Source organism: Eriocheir sinensis, chromosome 17 (genome assembly GCF_024679095.1).
Source record: "Eriocheir sinensis breed Jianghai 21 chromosome 17, ASM2467909v1, whole genome shotgun sequence".
NCBI lineage: Eukaryota > Metazoa > Arthropoda > Malacostraca > Decapoda > Varunidae > Eriocheir > Eriocheir sinensis.
Genome location: NC_066525.1, coordinates 8,639,023 through 8,658,701, shown reverse-complemented (window position 1 = coordinate 8,658,701; position 19,679 = coordinate 8,639,023). Strand labels below are relative to the sequence as shown.

The window sequence follows — 19,679 nt, the reverse complement described above, 5'->3', positions numbered from 1 at the left end:
AAAAAAAGAAAAAAAGGAAAATATTATTATTAAAGAATCCCCTTGATGAATGATACATATTACAGAAAGAAAATTAAAGTTGTGAAGTGTGGTTGGAAAGTGAATAGAAAACACAAATGAAAATATCTACTGGACAACCGTGAAGAAAGAAGTTATTAGGAAACAGTTTCACAATGAGAAATGACACACAGACACAGTATGCTCTCATCAGTAATGTCTAATAAGTGCCTGAAAAATGGCGCTATTAGCGATAACATTATTTGAGTGACATCAAAAACAAATAAAACAGGTTTATTTGTGTCAGCCCCATATTTATCATTCATTTGACCAAATGACATTCATAGCTCACCTCACATTTTCAATGCTACTGAAATTTCTTAGCCATGGCAATACTTTCTCTTCTCTAAGTTCCTATTAACTTTTCACGCTGTAGTCAGGAGGGTTCCACTTCCTTCAGTTTACTCGCAAACATTCATCGTCAAGTCAGCAGGTCAAAATAACACATGCATTAACCCCAAAGCTACGGGGGGGGGGGTTCGGCACGCCTCTCCCCAAACGCAGGGTTTTTTACATTTTGCTGAAAACAGCTTGTTTTCAACCAGCAATTATGCAGCCCTCCATGTCTCTATTATGGTAAACTAAATGGCAATAGACTCATACATCCTTCATTTTCAAAATGCAAAAAACCTGAACTCTAGGTTGAGAGATGTATCTGTGGCAAAGCGAGGAAGAGATGTAACTTTCAGCATGAGAACACGTTGTGTTCCAATGGCTGCCTCAGTGTTTAGGGGGTTGAGGTAGCTCCCCTGCTGCTTTCCATCCTAATCTATCAACACTTGTTTCCATAGCTGGGCACAATAACAGAAAACCTTATTCCCGATAACCGATAACTGATAATGGAAAACCTTATCGGTGATAACCGATATTCGTTAACTGGAGACACAAATATAGGCGATAACCGATGCCTGATATAAATCCACAATTCCGATACTAGCTAGCGATAAGTCCGATAGGCGAAAACGATACTATATTGATATTTCAAATAAAAAAACATAGATGAATTCAAATTTTCATTATCTGTATTTTAAAAAACTTACAAAACCAGAAAACCACACATTGACATGTACCTATGGACGGTAATACTAGAAACGCCTGAACCTGTGTTGTGTTATTTGGCGTCCCCACCATCAAAACCTGGCACTTTTGTTTACAAACACTGGTCTCTCGTGAACTGCGCATGCTCAGACCAGCAAGCGTTGACCTGTACAGTCTCACAAAGCTTTTTAACCGTAATTAAGAGTTGCTGGAAGGCTGAATCAGATATACAGTACCACTACCACAATCCCCGCTGTTTCTAGAACGACACTCTGTACGAGTTGTATTTATATGTACAGTGTCATTCTAGAAACAGCGAGGATGGTGGTAGTGTATGTCTGATTCAGCCTTCCAGCAACTCTTAATGTGTTAAAAAGCTTTGTAAGACTGTACAGGGCTACGCTTACTGGTCTGAACATGCGCAGTTCACGAGAGACCAGTGTTTGTAAACAAAAGCAGCAGCTTTTGACGATGGGACACCAAGTAACACAACACCGGGTGCATTCAATACCACGGCATGCTCACAAACGAATATGGAATATCAAATTTGAGACAGTGAATAATCATTTTTTGGGCAAAGTTAAATGATTTTTCTCTTTGATATTTTGATTTTTGAGTCTTTTCTCTTTGATATATTGATTTTTGAGTCTAACATAAAAATAACCTAGTATTTTAATGTTGATGATCTAGGTATGAAATCTCTTCACCGAAGATATTTCATGCCCCAAAGTTTTTTCATACAACACCGGGTGCCCGGGCCACGCATGCACAGTAGGGAGGAGACAACGTGTGTTTTTTTCAGAGAGGCAGAAAAAAGTAGCGATTATCGCTAGTTTGGTTACAAAAGTAACGAAGATACCGATATATATTTAAATAAGTAGCGGATGGCCGATAACCCGATTTTGTTATCAGTGATAAAGTATTGCGATAACTTATCGCGATAACGCCCAGCTATGCTTGTTTCCCTATCTCAAGTTCCTTATCTCTCTTCCATTCTTCTCTTCATCCCCACCTTCCTTCCCTCCCTCTATCCATTCCTTCTCTCCCATCCATCCCTCCTCATTACCTTCCCTCTCTTCCCTCAATTGCTCGTGTCCCTCTGTCTCTTCAGTCCCTTCCTTCATTCTCTCTCTCTTCTCCCTCCCTCTGTGTACTAACAATTATTTCTTTTCACGTTGTTGCAAAGCACTGCCAATGTACGACTAACACACGTGCCTTCAGTATATTTCTTTTTGTATGCACTAGAGGAAAGTTGCGCATTATCATGGTCAATACACCCCGTTATATCATGAGGCACTAGCTCCAAACAGCTATCATCACTGTCTCCTCAAGTGACATCACTTCCAAGGCTAGATACAGAAAAATCTAGCTCTCACTCAAAAGCACTTTTACAAAGTGGTCCCTTATAAGGAGACAGTCAAACGATGCCACTCCTCGACCAATGAATCAGACACGGGAGAAACTATAACTGCATGTGTATCTATTACTATGGGGGCCAAGACACAGAGGCTTTGGTGATATATTGTGCGTGACTCAGGGAAGATAACATGTCCCAGAATCCCGTGCGGCCAGTTCAAACTATGCCGCCCAGATCAGAACATCACTATGTGACAACCACAGCCTACATAGCATTGAGTTGCCATCACTTATATGTGACACCCACAGCATAGGGGTTAACCCTTTCAATGCTAAATCATCGCAGCGATACCGCACGGTCCATGCTGGTGGTGCTAAATTGTCACCGCAACAATTGATCATTTTTTAATCTCCCACTCACAATACATGTTCCAACACTATTCCGCACTCCATTGTAACTTTATTCTGATTGGTCCACATCATATAGTGGGCTGTCCTTGCCCCCACCCCCACCTCCTACACAACCACACCCTTAAACATGAAACAGCTACATGCCGCCTGTCACCAGAACAGGGTGAATTGCGTCTTGATTTGTCACAACCTCCAAGTGTTAGCAAGAATAATATACTAGACTATACAAAATATAATGTTATTGTTTTTTTTTTTTTTATTGATACAATGGCAAAATATAATCTCACATATGAAAAATTTTGTATGGCTTTTACTCAGTCATCATATGAAACATGGCAATGATAATAAGCTAGTTGTATAGTAATTGCCTTTGTCTTTCCAATGATATGCTTGAATATTTGCTACAATGCATAGCTACAGAGATGTGGAGGTGAAAAGAGACTCCCACACACCCCTGCCTGACCACGCACAAGGGGATCAGAGGGCATGACAAGTTGTGCACTGAAAGGATTAAGAAAGGCAGACATGGCACATGATGTGAAAAATAGTTTCATGGCTAAGCCAAGTTCATGAAGAAAATAGCACTGAAACAGGGTGATATGGAGTGATGGAGATAGACAGTAGGTAAGCATCTTCCATCACACATCAGTAGTCAGTTTGGCTTAAATTGACTGTTCAAGGGCAGGCCTCATATACCATGCCTATAATCCAAGACAATCAAAGAACAAAACAAAGGGCTGCCCATATCACATCTACCCTCTCAACTCATCTTCCACCCCAAGGCCTTCACTGAGACTTAAACATGAGCTCTGTCAGACCCTCATTCTTCAAACATAGGCGACTTTACCCCCATCTCATCACATTTTATTTTGTGTTACTAATCTTCTTTCTCAGATGTTCTATTGAATGTTATTGATATATTGTTGATATTGGCAAGAGTAAGGCTATGGAATTTGAGAAGGCAAGAGAGCAGCCTATTCATTTTGCAAAGCAATAAATTGTTATGGAGAGGATAACACAAGTTTCAAATCTGGTTGGGAAATGAGAGAATTTAGGATGTGACTAAGCATAAGCACTTATGAAAGCATGGAAGCATGGAGGAGAGGTAAGGGAAAGAGCAGTGAAGGGCAGACAGGCAAAAGGTGCACAACAGTTAAGAAGGAAGAAGTGTGAGCATGGAGATGACGTAGGGTATACGAAACAGCATAAACTCCAAATGCAGTGACAGAGAGGTTCTATCCTCCTAGGCGTTTCTGCCCAAGGCTAGCAGACAGAGCAATCCTTAATCTAGATTGGATGGATAGGGATTTGCAACCTCTCTCCACAAAACCACAATCTCCAACCAAATCAAATTAAGAAGACGTCAAGGTCAAGGCTCCAGTCACAACCCCGACATGGTTTTCCTGGGGGGCCCAACCACACTGCAGGCTTCCTCAATGCCCATATATAAGGTGAGCCTCAATCAATCAATCAATCAATGGGGGCATACGCTGGGGGGCGCGTTGCCTCGCCCACCCTATGACGCCAAGCCCGGGGGTCTCTCCGGGCCAGTCTCCATGCAGGCCCCCTTCCCAACCTGAGTACCTCCCGGTAGGCTCTATCAACTTGCTCAAGCCACAAACTCTGTGGGCGTCCCCTTGGCCTCCTCCACTCAGAATTATCTCTTACAGAGACAACCCGATGAGCAGGATCAGCTTCCGGAAAACATGCCACGTGCCCGGAGTTGGAATTGACGGACTATGCAGGTAATAGATGTCGAATCAGTCTCACGGAGTAGTCACCGGTTTGACACAAAGTCATTCCAGCGATATCCCATGATTCTGCGTAGACACTTATTACCAAAGGCATCAATCCGCCTCTCCAAGTCTCCATTTAGTGTCCATGTCTCACAACCATAGAGTAAGACAGGGAGCACAAGGGACTTGAAGATCCGGATCTTTGTCCTACTGCACAGGTATTGACAACGCCATATACTCGTGTTGAGCGAGTCCATAACACCGTGGGCCAGACCAATCCGTCGTAAGACTTCCAGGCCAGACTCACCGTTGATATGAACTACGCTACAAAGATACGTGAAACTTTCTGAGATCTCAACGTCCTCGCCACACACTTGATCAGACTGTACTGTGTCATCCAGCAAGCCTCCAAACACCTGTACCTTGGTCTTGGCCAAGGAGACCTGAAGTCCCAAGGGCTTCGCCTCCTCGTGCAGTGCCTCGAGAGCCATCACCAAAACCTCCAGCGACTCCGATAGGATCATTGCATCATCAGCAAAAACAAGGTCAGTGACCCTGGTATTGCCACTGGATGCTCCGCAATGACTCTGGTCCACAACTCCGCCCAGTACCCAGTCCATACAAGTGTTGAAAAGCGATGGGGCAAGGACACAGCCCTGCCTCACTCCCGCATTCACGAGAAAGAAGCTGGACAAGCCCTCCTCACACTTCACAGCACTCTCTGTCCCAGTAATCTCCATATGCAGTTTAGGGAGGTGGTGGCTGAGTGGTTAGCATGCAGGTGCAACGTCCTGGAGGACCCAGGTTCAAGTCCCAACCTGCTACAAGATGACAAATCTCAGTCATCAATGAGTGGCTTAAAACTACTAACATGCTGTCCTGAAGACCACATATCAACCCAGACTCAAGCAAAAACTCTCTAGTGGAGCAAAGATGAGTTCCATGGGGCAGGATGAGCCAAGCAAGATGGCACCACTATAAATACTTGCCTGCACCACTTAAGGGCTAGGGTTGATCATCAGGCCCCAAGAAAGCCTACTGGTGCTACAGGCTTAAGTTATAAAAAATCTATAATGTTTAAGCACTATGTATCAGCTCAGCAATATTTCAATATCCACACTGGACCCGTAAATGTGTTTTTTCTCTTGATGATAGTGCCTCCATAGTGAGTGCTGTTTTAGTTTACATTTCCATGCGCAGTATGATGAATTTCATCCTTTTGAAGACAGTTTTTAACCCTTACAGCTCGGGTGTTGACAATAGTCGACAGCTGGTGCCTGGGCTGAGTGGGCTCAAACTGCGAGTGTCAACAAGGCATTTTTTGAAATAGTGCACCATCAAATTTGATTTGTTTGTGCTGAAGTAGAGTAAGCAAGTCGTTTTCTTTCAAACAATACCCAACCATGCTCCCTTGACTAATTATTGGTCAGTGTACACCTTGCACTAGCTTTGATAAGATGTCCGCAACATCCCACCTCCTCTCACCTTCCAGTGAATTTCATCCACAAGATGGGGGCCCTTTGACCTCAACACACATCAAGGGCATCAGGAAGGCCTGGAAGTTAATTCTTTCTTTCTTTTTTTTTTGGGGGGGGGGGGGGCACATAAACTGTATAAAAGTTATGCTTTTTATTACTACATCATAGAAGGGAAGTCCACTAGGGGTGGAAAACTCTATAATTTATTTTCAATGATCCTATTCAATATTCTGTACTCGCTCTACCAATGGTCATAGAGTCTTCAAATTAACGTCAAAGGATAGTTAAGGGTATGTACTTTAAGGGTATGTATTTTACAATGATGCTTCATTCAGTCACGTGAGTTAAGTAGGAGTGAAGATATAAAAGGTTGAAGTGAGGTATGTTTTTGCCTGAATATGCCTGTGTGGGAGGACAAGCATGGCAAAACTAGCCTGCACTTTAAGGCTTAAGCTAAATAAACTCTCTTTCTGTGTAGAATATTCACTAATTCTGAGTTTTTAATCATCCTTGTATAGTACCCATAAATGGGTGTCCTGGGGCACTTTTATGGGGGTGATATATATATATAAATAAATATATATATATATATATATATATATATATATATATATATATATATATATATATATATATATATATATATATATATATATATACAAAAATTTAATATACACTGGTTTGTTACATATCCCTTGTGTTAAAGCCTGACTGTAATCAATTTCCAGCCATATACTCTAACACACAACTTTATAAATGGTAGCTATGAAGTCAATGATCCTTCCCTTCAGGTCGTTGATTTCCTGAACCTTTGTTTGATGCACAGTAGTCAAAATGTTACTTTGCCACATTCTTGTGTGAGGTCAGAACCTTCTTTAAGGCACCCATCCACATCCATTCGTTGTTATAATTGCACTTTTTAACTCCCACACAGTAGTAAACCTTTTGGCCTTCCACCCTTATTTGAAGGTTCTGGGCACATGTTCCTAAGTTTTTGTTAAGTATCTACAAAGGGAAATTTGAAACAATCTGCACATGATGGAGAGACTTCCATTCCCTCTCTTTTTACACAACTCCACTCTGGGAAGTGAATTATTATGGTATTGATATTTTTACTGATTAATATCCACTTATACAACCTTATGCATGAGACTATGCAGAGATGGAGAGAGACCTGTTTTCACCAGATGATGCCCTAAATGTTAAGCTTGTAACTCATATTACATACAACTAAAAAGGTTTCTTCATAATATTTTCATACTCAGCAGGTAAAGTGTTTGTATTTACCGCTCACATTTAACCCATTCATTGCTAAACGCTTGCAGCGAGCAGAAGGCGCATTTGTTGGTGGTGCTAAATGCTATCTGCGAGCTCCGGCCACACTCAAATCTCCCGCGTATGTGTTCCAACACTATTTCTCACAACACAGGATTGCCAATTGAGTGGGTTCTCCACTAAATTTGGTGGAAAATCATATCAGCCCAGCATGGAAAATCTACAGACGAGTAACTGGTGGATGTTCTTGCCCACTATTGCGGCATTTTTGCATAGCTTCACCTATCACCTGACTGATTCTTTGACCAAATAGTTGTAAATATTGCAGTTGGCAATACAACCTTGCCAGAACCTCAAGGAGAGATGTCCGCAGTTGCCTCAAAATGGCTGATCATCACGCACACACTGACGTAAATGTTCACATTCAACACTCCCTGAACGTGCACGTACGTTCACAGGAGAGGCATACATAACCAACTCTTATAGATCTGGGCCTCCTCTTCCCAATGGTGTTTTTGGTTTTTAGCTGTGATGAATAGTTTTTGAGATACAGCAGTTAAAAAAGACCCCCCATTTGGCTGCCCGACTGTGCCTGAGGGGATACTCGCGTCCCGCACCACGCGCAATGAAAGGGTTAACAACTAATTTACCATATGGATCATACTCTACATTAAAAATCCAAACAAACAAGACTGCACAAGATATATTTAAGATTATAAAGATAAAAAATAAAGATAATACAGATAATGGGAGGTGGTGGGTGAGTGGTCAGCATGTGGGCGCAGTGTCCTGGAGGACACGGGTTCAAGTCCCGCCCGCTGCTACAAGCTGACAAATTGCAATCATCGCTGAGTGGCTTAAAACTAGCTACATGCTATCTTGATTCTGAAGACCACGTTTCAACTCAAACCCTAGCAAACCTCTCTACAGTGGAACGAAGATGAGTTCTGGAGGGCAGTAAGAGCCAAAACAAGATGGCGCCACTATAAACATTTGCCTGTACCACGAATGGGCAGGTCCAACCAAGATAATCTACCCATGCAACAGGCCAAATGAAAAAAAAATCCTATTTAATGTTTTTAGAATGTTTTAAAAATTGGCAAACTTCAAACTTATTTTTCTTAAAACTCAACTCTGGCCAGTTACCCCTTTCTTTACTAGCTACCTCATATCACTCATATGGAATTCTTCCTTTATGGCTGTACTAAGAATATCCTATATAACACAAAGGTTTAGGATATCAACATCCCGAAGGGAAGGATCACTGACATCATTGCTACCCCTAATGAAGCTGTGTCACTGCAAATATAGTTGGAGATCAATAATCACTGTCTTTCTGTGCTTTATGTGAGCAAAGAATCACATATTGAAGTATACAGGTAACTCTCAATTTACGCGAGTTTGGTTTACGCGTTTTTTAAATAATGCAGGGTCCAAAATCCAAATAAATGTTTAACTTACACGTTTTTTCACTTATACGCGATATTTTATGGAGTGGCCACCAGATGTCTTATGCAACTGAATTCACACGGCGCCGCGGCCACACAGCTGAGCTCAGTTCTTCCCGTTTGCCACTTGAACAACAATACAGTACCCACGCTGCCACGCTACTCAACAATAGGGGTGGGCAGGTACCGGTACTAGTACTGGTACTAATGGTACCAGCTATACAGTACGGTGCCGGTACCAGACGGCTCGGTACCGGTACCAGACGGCTCAGTACCGGTACCAGACTGCTCGGTACCTGTACCAATACTAGCCAGTAGCTCATGGTGTCCCTCATTTCTTCCTCACACACGTAAGGCTGAGGCTGAGTGCCTGAGTGGATATCTCGGTGATATGGATATTCTCTCTCTCTCTCTCTCTCTCTCTCTCTCTCCACTGAATGAAGTGAATATTTATTTTTCGATAGAAACCTACCTCTTGTTTGATTTACATTGTTTTTGATTTACGCGACCTCTTCAAGGACACAATACTCGCGTAAATCGAGAGTTACCTGTACTAAATTTTAAGATAAAAATATTAACTTTTTCAAAAAATTCTCATATACATATATTTAATAAATTTCTAAGCTGCTCAAAGACTGTGGACACCTCATGTAGTACAAAACTAGTACACTAACAAGTAACAATCACTGTTATTTATATAAAAAAGAAATCAGAAGAACTTGAAAATACTCAAAAAGGTAATCCTGTCATGCAAATGACTTTTTTAAATGCATCATAGGGTGTTCTTTCACCTTGTTGAAAAAAGCTGCACCTTTCCAAGCCTTAGCATATGAAACACGCAGCATTCTCAAAGGAAAGGAACTAAAGTGGAAACACTGACAATTGGGTGTGACCCCCTTTGGCAAGCAAGGAAGATTCTGCATTAACATGCTTCAAGATCACCAAAAAAGGCAATGATTGATCCCTTTCTTTCCAACAAATCACACTGTAATATATCCAACTGTTTACTCCAATGAAACAAGAAAACTGAAGAAAGAAAAGTAGTCTGAGTAAGTTCAAAAGACAACACTCCCACATGCAAGAAGCATTTATATGCATTATAGGGTATTTTAATATGTGGGAAACAAAAGAACTGACATGTATGGCAAAGCTAAGGGATTTGCTAAATCCTAAAAACTACATCTTTACAAATCATTACCTAATATAGAGTGAAATGCCCTTCAATGTAAAATATTACTTTTTACAGCCACAATTTTAAATGCAAGATTCCTAAAAAACTTTTACTTCAATTGTAATGCATTAAGGGCTTTAGGTCAGTATAACTAAGTAAAATAATACAAAAATATTATTCATTATAAAGCAAAATTTTCTTCAAGTAAATTCAAATTCAATTACAGCCACATTTTTCTGGAATTTTCTCCAAAGCCTAAATTTATATTCATATTTATGAGATACTAATACTGTCCAGTGGCTGAACTCTTGCCAGCATGTCAAATTAGGTACACAGCCCCATATACTAAAGCTGAACAGTAAACTCAGCACTTCCTGTGTGTAGCAGAAATACAATAGATATTCATGATGAATGGAACTGCCTACAATGATCAACTAAACTCCAATGTATCATGTATCAGGGTGAGGTGCAGAAACACCAGGAAAGTATTGCAAACAGGAACATGCATGTGATATTATGTGTGCTTGAATAAAAAAATAATTAAGAGGTTGAGCATCCCGTATCTGAAGATCTGGTATTTCTAAAGGTTAGAAATTCAAAGCCTTTCCAAATTCCAGCATCATCACAAATGAAGACTCAATTTTTTTACAGTAAATTTTCATAACATTTAGAGTGTATGTAATTAAAGTCAATGTTCCTTTATTTTAAACTAAGCCTACAAAATCATGAAACGCAGTGCACAGTAAACTGTAAATTAAAGCCTGGCATTAAAATAAGGTGGAGATTAATGTGTGTTGTCATTTATCAGTTGGTGAGGTTTTTTTTCCAGCTGTACTGGACTTAAACAAGGGACTGGAGTGGCCAGCAGATGGGGAAACACTTGATAATAAACACACAAGTATAGCAATAAATGAGAACTTTGTGTCAGTGTTTACTCAAGGGTGTGTATAAATGTTAATGAAGCCCCATCAAGTTATCATGGGTGAGAAAAATCAAAATAAAATGTACTGTTTGTATAATGACATGGAGAAACTGTCATTTACAAGATAGACAAAATCAAGAAAACCAAGTCACTAGGTGCAGTTGATTTTTTTCTCCTTCAAGTGTAATGAAATAATAGCAGTCAAATTTCCAAAAATGGCCACAACTTTTATGAAGTCTGACACCAGTCATACCTGCAAATATGTTCCAGTATTCAAGAAGTGATATAGTAGATCCGTAATTTCTGATTACAACTTTATTAGTCTGACATGAACATTCATTTTGAGAAACAAACTCTTACTCATCGGTCAGAGTATGGTTTTATTAAAGACAGATTATATCTCACTAATTTGGGGGAGATTCTACAAGAAAATGTATGAAGCAATAGATGGGGATAAAAAAAATCATGATATACCTTAAAGTTGTAACTGACAAAATACCTCAACAAATCCTTCTAAGTAAGCTAAAAGGCCATGATATTAAGGATATAGTTTGAAGAGGGATTAGGGTGTGGATTAGCATATAATTAATTAAGTTTAGGTTAATATTGAGCAATCAGATCAGGTTTCCATCATAAGTGGTGTCTCCAAATAAATAGTTTTGGAATGATTATTATAACCTGCAGTATAACTTATGACACAAGTAAGTTTTCTGACAATACCAAGATAGATAGACTAATTAAGTTGAATCATGGTATTCATTTGCAAGGGAAATTAACAAAGATGTTTGTGTAGTCAAATAAATGGCAGATTCAGCTTAAAATTGAAAAATGCAGACACTGTGTTGTCAGAAATCTGCTCAATAATAAATTACCATAGTCCTTTCACTTTAGCTGGATTCCTAGCCAAGTACAAGCAAGGACACTGCTGATTGTCTGTTGGTGGGTGAGGTGTCTGACGTCTCCATCGCCCCACACACAAGCCTAGGTTTCAAAAATATTAATATTTCTTTATTTAGCTCATCTGTTACACAAGGCAGGTAAATTTTGTTGATATCATTGGATTAAGCAGTAACTGTATAGCTATGACACAATTTTCAAAACTCAAGAGAAAAAAATAATAATTATCTTGAGTATAATTCAGAGAACAACATTTAATGTTTACACCACTTTTTAAAAATTCTTCCTTGTCTTCTTCTATATTACACTTTATCTAAAATCTGAAGTACCATTGTATTCAGAAGGATTTCATGTACAAGAACGAACATTTTGTTCTAAAAGTGATTCCACAATTGCTGCAAATATTGATGATAAGGAAAACGTGGCATAACCATGAAATGTTCTTCTCTGACTTCTACTCACCATAGTTGCTTTACTTTACCCTATTGAGTTTTGAAAACTGCTAATGTTGTACAGTCACTGGTCAATCCAATGCTGTCAACATAATTTACCTATCTTGTGTAACAGATGAGCTAAGTAAAGAAATATTAATATTTTCTAAACCACCCTGGTGCATTGGGTGCCAGAGATGTCAGATGCCCCACAAGCTGACAGCCAATCAGCACTGTCCATACTTACTCAGCTTGGAGCTAGAGATTCAACTAAAGTGAATGGACTATAGATAACATCAGTCTATGCCATTTCAGCTGCAAATGTGACTTGGGCATTCTGATGACCTGTTATCTTCAATCCGGGAACTACTACCTCAGCACTAGGAGCTGCACTAAAGTTATTAGGAATTGTTGGTAATAGAAATATAACACACCTTAAAATTCATTTAGCACAGCTGTACTGTGCTTAACATCATTTCGACTTGCATCAAATTCAACTTTGTGCCACTTTTCTAAAAAAAAAAAAATTCAGCAAATGACATTATGCCCGACTTTACATCACTCAGCAATGTAGCCTACACTAGATGACCAAGACCAAGATTTGGTCTGGACCAACACCATATGGCAATATACACTCATACCCAGCTTTACACCTTTTCGACTTGAGTCAATTTCGACTTTGACGCCACATTTCTAGAGTACTGTTTTTTGGGGGGAGGTTTGGGGACAGTAGTGGGCAATGGGTCAGTAGCACTGTAACAAGTGTGGTGAACTAGTTACCACCTCAGATAATGGACATGATTGGACAACATATACTAAAGCCTACAAAATTCTTGGAAAGCCTTTTCAGATTTAAAGAACTGAGTTAGACCTGCACAAAAATAAAGGACCAACTTACAGTCCACTCTGCAAAAACAAGCTTACAATGAAGCTTATAATTTTAAAGTCGAGTACATTTCTACCACATTTGAGAGTTCCTTTATATGTTATACGTGGCATAAATGGACTGATATGGTGACAGCTTAAATTTCTAAAGGTTCAGTGTGCTCAAACTTTGTTTCATGGATACAGTTGTAAAAATATATCTTCAGTTATGTGCACTAGATGTGTAAGAAGCATGAATGAATTGTTTAGATTTTTATCTCATACCCATGCCATTCTTGTATACATGTAAATGATTTTTTTCCCTTTAAATTAGACATCCAGAACACTTCAAGCCTCAAGCACTTCTGATACAAGATGCTCAACCTATACTTTTATATACCAATAAGTGAGATGCAAATAAAACAATAAAAATATGGGATGAGCTCATGACATGTATATGACACTAGTGTGCCTTTTGACAAAATTATGGTTTCTAAATACCACAATAAGATCATATTGGAAAATATGGAAGTCTCAGTTGTGTGTGACCACTTTTAAAAGATTATAAACCTCTAAATATGATGAATGTTTAAAAATTGAAATAAATTTAATCTGGTAACAAATCACTATCTCAATGGCAAAAGATTGCTTAATTAACTGAACTAATAAAGCCATCCATTACTATAAAAACAATTATAAACAATAAAACAATAAAACATAAAAAGGCAAGGAAGCTAACACAGTTTTCTCATTTTTTTAATAAAAGTTGAATGTCCCCTACACTGTTTAACTTTTCCAAATAAAGAGTTGATTGTCATGGAACTAAGAACTTATTGACTTACCAGAATGGGTCTAAAAAAATTCCCCAATGAAAACAAATATGAAATAGTTTTTGTAACTTATCAAATTGAAATGAATTATGAAAACATTCAAACCACAAACATGAAGAAAGCATAACTTACGTTCACAGCCATAAGGCTTGTTGCTGGGGTCTTCGTCATCCTTCTTGATATTCTTTGGAACCTTAGAAGGAGTTTTGGGGGCTGTCTTCTTCTTGCCTCCTCGCTGAAAACACTCGCCATTTTATCAAAAGTTGATTTGAAAAAACACATATAAACAAATGCTTCAATATATCACAACTAATGTGGCACATTTAAAATTTAAAACACCTTATAATGTCTCTGACTAGTACATTCATATGTAATGTCCTACTGATGGATTTTACAATTTGCTGATCTAAGCTTAGGCATCAATATAAACTACAATGACGTAAGGTAATTCTAAAATAAATAAATTATTATATCTCTATAAGTCTATCCCTCCTATATTATTATTGAAAAGTTACTAGTATTAATATAGCACAGGTATACTACCTTCATTAAAACTGAGTCTGGAAAGCAATGGGAACCTTAGGTAAGGTTATAGCCAACAGTTATACATACCTGAGAACTATTTTCTGGGGTCTTCTTTTTGCTGGCTTTCTTAGGCAACCCACCAGCAGCCTCAATGTGAGCATAAACAAAGGAGTTCACTATAGTGGGAAGGGGAAGTTGGCAAGCACTTTACTACATACCTGAAGGTGATAGTTTTTTTTTGTTTGTGTCATGTCCTATTACAATAATAAGCCATAGTGAAACTGCAGCTCTTAAAGTTACCAGTTCTAATGTCTCACAATGTTGTCATCACCATAATCAACATGATTACCTAATTTCCCAGAAGGCCAAATTAGGAGTAAAAATACAGAAAGCATACCTCCTTCTTAATGCTTTAGAAACATCTGAGGTAAAAATAAAATCAACTCAGATCACCACAAAAATTAATTTTATAATTCAGATATTTTTTGTTAGTTTGTAAATTACTCCAGAATCAGCAAGCAGCAAGTAGAAAACAAATAGATGTTTTTCGGTGGCCAAATTTAACAACAATGAAGTGAACAGAATCTGGAAAAATCATGTCTTGCTGCTGGTACACTACAAAGCCTCTTGCATTCCCACAACAGTCATGTAAAGTGAAGAACAGTACTCTGCTCTACTTGCCATTTTTGCTGAAGCTCACAAGAAAAGGGCCAAAACTGATAATTTCATTCTTTTAATCAGTAATATATTGGGATTAGCTTTCTCCACAGTCCACAGTGTATTATTAGAGGCACTATTTTAATACTGGGCCCCAAACTCCACTATTGCTGCCAAATCACAATCAAATGGCCATACACATCTACCCAATCCCCACTCTACCTTTCAAGGAACTAGTTAATGATGATGACAAAGTAATCTACATTACTAAACTCAAGTTAAGCTATTTTCATCATAATCACCCACCTGCTCTCTAGGCAAGCTTACTGAGTGCAATCTGTGCAACTACCATAGTGACCTGCACAGCATCAGTTCCATATCAGTTCTCAACAAAGTTACCTTTCCTGAATAAAACTCTCACAACTCAGTGGAGTTTTGATAGTGATATGTGCTTTGTTTCTTGGGAGTCCAACCTATTCACCACAGGGTATGAAAGAACTAGAATAATGTTTTACATAGATTCTTTCAACAGTAATAATTATCAATATCATGCACAGGATAGTAGCTGAGTTTGTGCCATAGGCATGATGTATGAGTACTGTTCTAATTCAACAACTTTCATTACCATAAACAATTTTGTCAGTATGAAACTACTGGTGAGAAAATTATTTTACAGTTTTAAGTAAAAATAGAAATATGGAATAAAGAATATATGAATCTGAGGGGCAGGTATGACAACGGTTAACACACAGGTTGAGTGGAAATAAGTTACACTATGGTTGTCTGTAAGTACATTACATGTGATACATAGGATGCTCTTGCCAACTATTATTTTCAGCAAACCTAAGGCTTAGTTAGATATACATTCTCTATATGCTGATATTGAAGATGAACAACTAATCATATACTGGTAACCCTTATACTAGAATAAATCAGGAAGATTTAAAGTACTTTAATGTATTACAACCACTTAGAGAAAGTGGTATAAGTTACAAAAGAAACTTACTTTGGGTTTTCTTCCAACTGGTGCTTTCTTTCGCTTGCTTCCCTTTCTACTGTAAGTCTCATCATCAAGATCCTCCTCAGATTCAAACTCATCTTCAAGTTCATCTTCAAAGGGACCTTCATCAAAGTAAGTTGCCCACTGGTCAGGCTGTAAGATAAAATTGTTGATTATTCACTTCATAAATTTGTAATTTGGCTGAACAGAGTAATATGCAATTTTGGAATTTAATATCTGACTTGGCAAAACATAATACCTTGATCTTTATCATATTAAAATCATATGCACCGTCATTATTAAATTATCAACCAAAATTAATGTTTTCTTACTGGCAAAACTACTTTCTCTGGTGGAGGGACAGGCTCCTCTACAGCAGTAACTATTGCCGCGGGGTTCTCCACTGTGGTAATTGTGTGCTCATCTGGATCTGCATCAGTTGCCTAGAAGAAAATTAATAAACAAGAGTTATATCTTTCCACATCTGGGCAAAGTAATTTTCATGATACTGTAATAACTTGGTTTGAGAGGTAGAAATACAGCAGCAATACACACCTGCATGAGAGAGCCAAGGTATGACCGTCTCTGGGCTTTCCATCTGCGCGCTGGATAAGTGTACACTTGTCCCTGCAGAATTCCTGGCATTCGGTGTCTGTCACTCACAAACAGGTGACAGTGCCTCTGAGCAACACCTTTGGCAAAGATAGACATAAAATATAAAAAGGCTACTGAATCAAATATTTTATTCACTGTTCATCAAATCAAACATTCATGCTATAAAACATACCTGTCTGGCCATCAATGTATGGTTGCCGATATATTCTGTCTTTGCGAATCCTCACATTAAATCTTGCTGAATTTTGCATTAGCTCCTTGTAGCCTGTGTCATTAATAAAACTGAAAAGAAAAAGATAAATAAAACATGCAAGACCATATTTTCTTTAAAAACAATAGTTAACAAAATGTCACACTCAGCCTTCTAGCTTCCCTAAAAAAATTACACTAGTATTTCAACTTGTTGAAACAATTTTACTAACAATATTAAACCCCAAATGGTTAATTTCTACACTCATGTTTACAATACTAATAATATTTTGCTGACATTCTGGAATTTCACAATATGAGAATTAGGATCACAAATATAGAAAACAATGCTCACAGAATAGCAGAGCAATTGACATAAGTCACCTCTGAGGACACTGGGGTCATAAATGATAAACTCCTTTTTTCCCAGAACATCTTGCAGAGACAGTAAGGCAAATCAAATACATTTCTGTCTCTAGATGACAAAACCATTGAATCCCATCACATAACTTTGCATACACCCCATATAAAATTTTCTAATTAGGTCTAGTATCTATATATATTTGCTGAAGAACATAGAAACAATAGACCTTTTTCCATGTCATATGCATTCTGGATTACATCAGCTCAGAAATTAATAAAACTGCTTGCTACCACTGCAAAATTAATAAAATTGCAAACTATATAGGTGATTAATTAGTTGTTTAAATCACATAAATTAGTAATCTGCAACAGAAAGTTCTCAGTGGTGAATAACATATCTATCAGGAATAAAACAGTCACTCTCAGGAGTTGGGTGTAATTCTGTAAAAAAAAAATACATTGGTGGCTTCTTGCCCATGACAATTATTGTACATAATCTTCAATGGAAATTCTTATGAGCACATTTTATTTAACTATTGAGATTTCAGCAGGGTTTGAAGTTTGTTAAATCAGTTTCTGTGGTAGGAAGGTAATAAGATTGGTTAGGTTACAAAATATCAGTTACTGGATTTACCAAACCTGATCTCAGGCAAAGAATGTGATCTAACCTAACCTAACAACTTGTCCACCTGAAGAAATAATGGCCAAGACATTATTAACATGTCCTAACAGGCAATCAGACCATACTCCCTCTAGCCCTATTCCAATCCTCACCCCTACCCATCCTAAGTCAGTACAAATTGCAGTCAGTACAAATCGTGATATCCACTGCGTCCTTCCCACTGGGTGAATAGGATCCTCTCCTGAACCTGAGAAAGTTTGCCATTCGTATCAACTAAGGAAATCCTAGACACGATCCATTTGCATACAACCCTTCATACTAAAATGGGTTAATATGAAAATAACGTGGGCTGAACTTGAAAGTATGAGAAAGATGCAACGCCTTCCCCTCCTGAGCCTGAGGAAGTCAACCACTTGTATCAATCAAGGAAATCCCCAACTCGATGCAAATTTATATCCATTTGCATAGTACCCTTCATAGTACAAAGGTTTAACAAGAAAATAACGTGGCTTGAGCGTGATAGCGGGAGCAAGATGCAACGCCCGCCTCGTAGCGTCCTTTCCCGGGCCTTCTTGCGGCGAGTTTTTCATCTAGCAATAGGGAAGTACGGCTATACTGACCTTATTATCTTCTCTAGCGTTGTGCTTTCGACTGTTGCAACGGCCATTATCACTATTTTCCGTGTGACTATTCCATACAAAAGTAAAGTCTATGTCACATAACACATTCAGCGGAGGAGGAACATCTTTTGTTTACTCTTTCAGCCGCTGGGGCTTGAGGGTCGCCTTCAAGCTTTTTTTTCATTTTTTCGTTTTTTTAGTTTCTGTTTATTTCTTAACAAGTCAGATATTACGCTCTATATTGCTATCTTCAGTCAGTTTTCGTTTTCAGTTTTCAGCCGTTTTCAGTTTTCGTATAGGTAGGCTACAGTTAACAGTTTTCAGTAAAATTAATTGCTTCCCTGCAACAATAAACGTTCAATCAATCAATCAGTTATCAGCCGTTTTCGTTTTCAGTTTTCAGTTTAATTATACTAGTCGATTTCAGTTTTCAGTTTTCATTTTCAGTTTTCAAAGTTTTCAGCTTAGTATATTTCACTTTTCAGTTTTCAGTTTTGCTTTCACCGCTACGAAATGTTTCTATTGACTGAAAGTTTCAGGGATATAATATAGTCGGAATGCTCCACTCCGCATTTTCGTTATTTTTTTGTGTTCATACGGAGCATGCAGCATAAGAAGAAGAAGAAAAAAAGATGTAGAAAATAAGGCCGCCTAGAAAGAATTGGTAGATTTTAAATGGAAAAAACGGAAGGTTAAACTATCAGCACAGTCCTTTAACAATTAATCCTTCTGCAGGGACTATATATAGGTATTCGATCTATATATGTATAATGAGGGGAAAACTGAGAAATCAATAACCTGAAATGACTGATGCATCAGTTTTTTCAGGTTATTGATTCCTCAATTACCCCCATGATCATCTCTGTGAACACCTATATATCGGTGGTTGAAGGGAGACATTTTCTTGTAAAATTATGCACCGTTGAAATTAAAAAAAAAAATTGATTAGGGTAGTTTTGTTAGCTATGGCCAGGGCTCTCTATATACATTTATTTTATAAATGATCTGTGATGAGTATGCCCTTGCATGGTAATTGAAATGATAATCAGTATTGTAAGTAACTTCAGTAACACTCGCTTTTAGATGTACGTACCATTACAAAAGAATAATAAGTTGTCAATAATAATTGTTACTTAACTTTGTTAAACTTAACTTCAGTATAAGCTCGCTACCA

At 38.2% G+C, this 19,679-nt stretch overlaps 1 protein-coding gene across 9 annotated transcripts in view; it reads right to left on the bottom strand.

The window, feature by feature from the left end:
• LOC126999913 (zinc finger protein ubi-d4-like) overlaps positions 1-18,692 on the bottom strand; it is a 48,881-nt gene extending 30,189 nt beyond the window's left edge. For 2 of the 9 annotated variants that reach the window (XR_007753658.1, XM_050863068.1), the window contains exons 1-7: positions 18,506-18,691; positions 16,884-16,993; positions 16,652-16,788; positions 16,429-16,539; positions 16,103-16,249; positions 14,527-14,586; positions 14,047-14,149 (exon numbers count right to left, since the gene is read on the bottom strand). Coding sequence is in view for 8 of the 9 variants with exons in the window: in XM_050863068.1 (XP_050719025.1) it covers positions 14,047-14,149; positions 14,527-14,586; positions 16,103-16,249; positions 16,429-16,539; positions 16,652-16,788; positions 16,884-16,993; positions 18,506-18,552 (715 nt within the window). In the remaining variant the exon portion in view is untranslated. Of the gene's footprint in view, positions 1-14,046; positions 14,150-14,526; positions 14,587-16,102; positions 16,250-16,428; positions 16,540-16,651; positions 16,789-16,883; positions 16,994-18,505 lie in introns of all 9 variants that reach the window. The other 7 variants (XM_050863070.1, XM_050863071.1, XM_050863072.1 and 4 more) reach the window with 5 other exon arrangements.
• Between the last annotated feature and the right edge of the window lie 987 nt (positions 18,693-19,679).